At 38.4% G+C, this 6,646-nt stretch overlaps 1 protein-coding gene across 1 annotated transcript; it reads right to left on the reverse strand.

Moving 5' to 3' along the window:
* Nucleotides 1–1,577: 1,577 nt before the first annotated feature.
* On the reverse strand, nucleotides 1,578–5,360 carry marcksa (myristoylated alanine-rich protein kinase C substrate a). The gene is made up of 2 exons (XM_084090818.1): nucleotides 4,975–5,360; nucleotides 1,578–3,275 (listed from the first exon to the last, which is right to left on the reverse strand). The coding sequence occupies exons 1-2, from the start codon at nucleotides 5,068–5,070 to the stop codon at nucleotides 2,670–2,672; spliced, it is 702 nt and encodes a 233-aa protein (XP_083946944.1). The 5' UTR covers nucleotides 5,071–5,360; the 3' UTR covers nucleotides 1,578–2,669.
* Nucleotides 5,361–6,646: the final 1,286 nt, after the last annotated feature.

Raw genomic sequence — 6,646 nt, forward strand, 5'->3', positions numbered from 1 at the left:
TACATGTGACATGAAGTGGAAGTGACAATAACAGGAGAAGACATTACTCACCGTGTTTGTTGACTGATCCTACTCACCACAGTTGTTTGATAGACTTGTAAAAGGCGCGAGCGCGCACAGATGGCAGGTTAACAGGCTAACGAGATACGCCAGCAGCCACATCACCCCATAGACAGTAAAAGAAATGGACACAGTGACCCCACAGACTTCGACGGAGACCAGTGAAGTAAATCTCTCTTCCTGATGGCTGAGCGTATTGCGCAGCCACAAACTGAGCTTGATGACATAAATGTGACGTGAGCAACCTGTCTGACAGTTGTTAGTCTTCTAGTAGCTGTGCCAAGAGAAATCTGAATCATTCCCTTCCGAATCTTGCAGAGACGGAGAGCGTGAGTAGGAGCTGTTCATGAGCTAGGAGCAGGAGCAACTTTTGGTAAGTATTCTTGAATTTATCAGACTTCAGGCCTCCACGTCCTCCCGATTGCCTGCAAGCTTCTCCTCCTGTCTATACGGTAATTTCTCTGCTGTGCAACAGAGAGTCATGTGGTCATGACGCAATCGTTAGCCGATTTTTACAAAAACGGCTTCTACTGGGCCATTACGTAAGATACAAGGTAATGGAGCCTTTTATACATTGTCGTATTTCTTTAGAAATAAACAATGGACAAATAGTGTCTTTAAATGCCTCAGATGTAAAGTTGTTCGCTGTCAAATTGATGCCAAAATGAATGGGAGTCAATGGAATGCTAACAGCAGGTGATGGCTTGTTAGCCAATGGATGCCCCTTTCCGGATGCTGGATTACCCCCTTGCATCATCCAGGTGGTGCTGCATATTGGTGGTGGTTGAGGAGATTCCCCCCTTCTATGTAAAGCGCTTTGAGTACCCAGAAAAGTGCTATATAAATGTAACGAATTATTATAATTATATTATTATACTAGCTTGTTGTGTGCGTGTATGTCTACATGTGTATCTGAATGCATACTGAAGAAAAACTGACTTTAGGACCCAGTGGAAACAGCTAATTTGCTCCATATTGAGCTATAAGGCCATCTAGTGGCAAGGGTCATGAAATATCATGTTATATTATTTTTTTTCCACAAGAGGTCAAAAGATATTTTGAGCTGAATTAAAACGGTTATGCATGAAATTGTCATTTTGAATTTAAGTTTAAAGAATGTGAGGAATGTGCTTAAATTACTATTTATTTTTTATTTATTGATCAAATCTAGTAATTTAAAGGTATATATAAGAAAAAAAAGGAAGTGCATTAAAAAATAGAAATAATATCAAAATGAAATAAGCTTTCTGAAAAAAAAAAAAGTATAATTTTAGGTCTTCAATCATTTTGACCTGTGAGGAAAGGATTTCTTACAGAACGCAAGGGAAGGATGGTTTTTGTACACAAAAATAATTTACAATTTTAAATCCTTCACTTGCTCCACTTGGTAAGGTCATGTGACAATGCAACATATTATTGTCTGAAATATTTGTTTTACATTTTTAAAACAAAATGCATTTTTTTAAGATTAATGGCAACTAATTATTAATGGCTTGTAAATAAAAGAGATGAAACGATTCAAATTTTATTCACATTTATTTTGCTTTTAGTGTACTCACAAAAAATTTAGAACACCTTCAGCAAGTTTCATTGAAATTTTGTAGGCAAAGTTACATTCAATCTCTAAGTCAAACGTAAAAGCTTCTCCAATATTTACAAAAGAAAGAGACAAGATGCTACACAAACATTGCATCTGACAAGTTCCTTAATGTTGTCAAAAGGCATCATCTGTTGTAATCAAAACAGAGCACAGTATAAACAGGAACCAGAACACGTGTCACAGCTTGGTTTGACTTCAAAATTTGCTCAAATGGTCTAAGGATGATAAAAGAGCTGAATGTGCTTCTTGAGATCAAGATATCATTTGTACAATAATCACAGTTAAAACACCCCTTCTATACATACTTACACTTTAATAAGCTCATAGAACCAGCAATACACCATAAAGCATATGCAAATCGTTTTCCTACTGAAATCACAGATAGCTAAAAGTGTTTAAAGTTCCCAAAATACATGGTTATAAACTTGGCATTGTTGAATATATTGGCTGGAATTTAGAATATAAAAAAAAAAAATTAAATCACTTTAGTGTTGTAAACTGTAGTGGGTGATTTGATGGTCATTCTGTTTTGGGGCTTTTCTTTACATCTGTGGTTTAATGTTGAGTGATCAAGGTGCCATATATATATATATATATATATATATATATATATAAACATTCCTAATCCCTGCATCCCTTTTTGACCCCTAAACAAGCTGCCTTTAATCCACAGTCATCTCCAGACATTTTAAACAAGTTTACAGTTTTATTTGTATAAAAATCCCCCCAAAAAAACAAAGAGTTAATACTGAGGCCAAAAATAGATAAATATCACTTTTTTTCTGTATTCAATTCAGCCATCTATTTCACAGCTCTAGGAATAACCACATTGGTCGAGCGAGATTTGTGGAGGGGCAGATATAAAAAAAACCCTAAAGACTAAAAAAAAATCATTAAAATATTCCTTGTTGCAGACAAAGTTCTCCAAAGTCCAATACCCTGGCACTACTCCATTGTACAACGGAAATATTCCTTGATTATCTGTTCTTTTTCTCCATCTCTCTCTCTCTTACTCTGTGGCCGGTTCGGGGCGATCCTCGGGACTGGATCCTGCTTCTTGTCCTGTGAGAGCAGGCGCTTCAGTCGGAGAGGCAGTGGGATCTGGCACTGACTCTGCTGGTTTCTCCTCCTCTTTGGGCTCTTCAGTGGCAGGACTGGCAGCGTTGGGCTGCTCTGCTGGTTTCTCCTCTACTGGTTTGGTTTCTCCAGCTGGCTCCTCTGCTGGTTTGGCGTTCTCTTCTAACGCTCCTCCTTCAACAGCTTCAGCTCCCTCAGTTTTGTCTTCCTCCACCGCATCCTCAGCTCCATCTCCAGTCTCCTTCTTGGTTTTCCTAAAAGAGAAGCCACTTAGCTTGAAGGACTTCTTAAAAGAGAAGCGCTTCTTCTTCTTCTTCGGCGTCTCATTGCTTGCGGAGGGAGTTGCAGCATCCTCAGGTTTGGCGGGCTCCTCTTCAACGGGAGCGCTCACTTCAGTGTTTTTCTCTTCTCCCTCCGCGGGCTCCTTCTCCACAGGATCCTCAGGCTTCTCTCCATCAGCACTGCCATTAGCCTGAACCTCTTTCTCCTCAGCCGCTGCTGGAGACGCGTCTCCGTTCACCTTAACGTGACCGTTTTCCTGAAGCAAAACACAGAGCATCATTACACAACCAGCTTCAAACTCTCATCCTCCACTCACTGCCATTATAGAGCTTGGAAGAGCCAGGACATTTTTTATATAACTCCAATTGTATTCGGCTTAAAGAAGAATGTCATATACACCTAGATTGGCTTGAGGGTGAGTAAATCATGGGCTAATTTTAATTTTTGGGTGAAAAATTCTTTTAATTCTTGAAATCTGTAAATGTATTACGACATGTTACATTTGTTATATCTGATATCTGAAAATGTATTTCTGATATGAATAATAAGGAGAGTAATTTCAGGTATCTAAAATTACTTTCTTACTAGTAACAATCACAATCATGATATCAAACATTAGGATTTGTAATAGTAAAGGTCCTTGCACACTGAGTCCGAAATTTTCGTATGCAATTTTTCGTATTCGTCATTCGGTGGCTCTGAATTGTCAAAACACCTCTCAAAATGCTTGCAACGGATGCAAAAAACACAGAAAATCGAACCCGATCCGATTTCTTTTTATGTCGGACAAAAGTTTTGGAGGCAGTGTGTAAACGTGACTGACACAACATGAGGTCGTATTTATTTTTTAACGTGCGAAAATTTCGGACTCGGTGTGCAAGGACCTTAAGAATTATATTTCTGATTTGTGAATTTCAACTAGTAAGAAATCAATTCTTGATATCAATAACTGAATTACAATGGCAGCCTATAGTGACATTTAATTAGTGAAAATACAATTACAGATATCAGGAATTATAGGTTTTACTAGTTGAAATTTAATTGTTGATATCAAGAATTCGTACTTCTGCTAGTGATGACGTCATTGTTGATATCAAGAACATTTTTACTAGTGGAAATGCAATTCCTGATATCAAAAATTGCCATTGTTTCTAGTAGAATTCCTGATATCAAGAATTTGCATTTTAACTAGTGAAAATTTAATTGTTGATATGAAGAATTCATATCCTGGGAATTATTAAAAGTCCAAACGGCTTGCCATAGGAGTTGAGGCGCGTTACACTTAGTGTAATACACAACACAACCGCCAGAGGCGCCCTTCCAACATCAACGCTGCGAAAGCACTAACGGCGCGCCAAAAAAAGCACACAACCCTGTACAAAACACCGATTGTATGAATGGCTATCACGGCACAGTATAATATATTTATTGATTACAGCAGTTTTCGTTGCTCTGATGCGATTTCCCCGATGGACGGATTCCAACCATTTTGATCCTGAAGCGTCTATCGAGCCTCTCTGAATAAAGGCGTGGCGAGTCATTGTTACTCTAACAATCAACCCCCACATTCCCCCCTCGTTCTCAAGACGGTAGAAACACACACACACTGAAACAGCAAATTCAATTATTCCCCACACAATCCCCTATAGTTTGTCCGCATAAACCCAACACAACCTCTTTTGAACCTCGACCCCCCAATTCAATTCAATTCAAAACAAAGGCTTCTCCTGAACAAATAACGCCGAATCTGATTTCGGAAAACATTTAAGCAACATTTTACGATTATAAATATATTTAATACATGAGAACTTCTTATATATTGGATATTAAGGATTGACAAAGCGCCCGGGTTATAGACATGGCATAATTCGTGTAGCTGTTGGGCGCGGGTCTCCCAGAACTCCTATAATGAACACAACATGATTAAACCAGTTCTCTTGTGAAATGACCGTTACCTGCCCGTTGGCTTTGGATGGTGAAGCTGCAGCCACTCCGGTTTTTTCTGCAGCTGTTTCTCCATTTCCAGCTGTCTTTGAGACTTGCGCTCCCATGCTTTCACTCCAACAAAGAGCTCAACAGACCCAGCACAGAACAAAGAGCAACAAGCGAAGCCTCTTCCCCGGAGTAAACACCTGGCCGACGAGCGCGCTGCGAGTCAACGAACCGAGCGAACCCAGTCTCAGAGAGGAAACCGGTAGGAAAAACCCTGGCAAGTGCAAGTATTTATTTAAATCCTAGATTTGTGCCCGTAACACTGTCTAGACTGCACAGAAAATGGAGAAATTTCCCTGGTCGCTAATAAGATGCGGAGTCCAACGCCCAACTGCACCGATGAATGGGCATTCCGCGCGATGACGTCACCCGGAGCCGTCGTCGACCAATCAGAATCGACTATCAGCGAGAAGGCGCGACTTAAATCTGAACCAGCCAATCGTAGCAGAGCGTCTGAATCTGGGCGCGTCTTAAAAGTCTGAAGCGAACAATAGAAACTGACATTGTTGTATATAAAACCAAGAATACTTTTAGAGTTATAATCCATACACCGTTTCCCCCGCCCAAAACCGTTTGTCCTATTTGAGCCTACCCAGCGTCTTAGAAATGGTTTCATCATGAGTTTATCATCAAAACTTTTCATTTGTACATTAAAAGATGAAGCAACATTTTACTTTGAAAGATGATTTTTTTTCTAGTAATAATCTTTTTTCTAATAATCTGAGAAACACCTCCCTCTTATTTATTTGACTGACAAATGTGTACCGATCTCCAGCAAACCTAGAAAGGTAATATTTCATCACAAAATAAAAGTTATTTAAGATCCAAAATAAAAAGAATGTCCGTTGTGCATAACATCACTTTTTTTTTGTTAATTTGTAAAGTGACACTGTTATTCATGTAGCCTAAATAATTTGCATGAGCGATAACATGTTAGCAGTCACACATTCAGTGCTTTATTTAGTTTTAATGGCATGTTAAAGAAAGGGATAGTTCATCCAAAAATGAAATTTACTCACCCTCATGTCATTCCAAACCTTCGTTCATCTTCAGAACACAAATGAAGATATTTTGATGAAATCTGAGAGATTTCTGTCTCTCCATTGACAGCTACGCAACTACCACTTTGATGCTTCAAAAAGTTCATAAAAAGATAATAAAACTAATCCATTTGAATTGAGCGATTTAGTCCAAACCTTCTGAAAAGACACAATCGCTTTAAATGATGAACAGATTGAATTTAGACTTTTATTCACATATAAATCTATCTATCGAGTCCTCATAAAATCATAAATATGCTGGTGTGTCTATAAATTCAAAAAAATATATATATATTTTTTTTATCCACAGCACAATTTCACAAAATTTTACAAAATAAGAGCCCCCCAAAACTCATATATACGCTGTTTTGTCCATACATTCAGAAAATCATAAAAATAAAAGTCCTAGCTTCCACAGACCAATTTCACCTCAGATGGAGAGGACACCTTCTCAAGGTGTCAACTACAATGTTTCAGGACATTCTGATTTTGTTTTCCAAAATAAGAGCCCTTCAAAACTCAAATATTAGCTGTTGTGTCCATACATTCAGAAAATCATAAAAATAAAAGTCCTAGCTTCCACAGACCAATTCCA

This window comes from Abramis brama (assembly GCF_963993115.1).
Source record: "Abramis brama genome assembly, chromosome: 18".
Lineage (NCBI taxonomy): Eukaryota > Metazoa > Chordata > Actinopteri > Cypriniformes > Leuciscidae > Abramis > Abramis brama.

Bases quoted from the DNA above. Each gene is read 5' to 3' on its own strand.
- marcksa (XM_084090818.1), bottom strand. From the start codon at position 5,070: ATGGGAGCGCAAGTCTCAAAGACAGCTGGAAATGGAGAAACAGCTGCA. The intron at 3,276-4,974 runs GTAACGGTCATT...GTTTTGCTTCAG, and splicing joins CATCCAAAGCCAACGGGCAG to GAAAACGGTCACGTTAAGGT.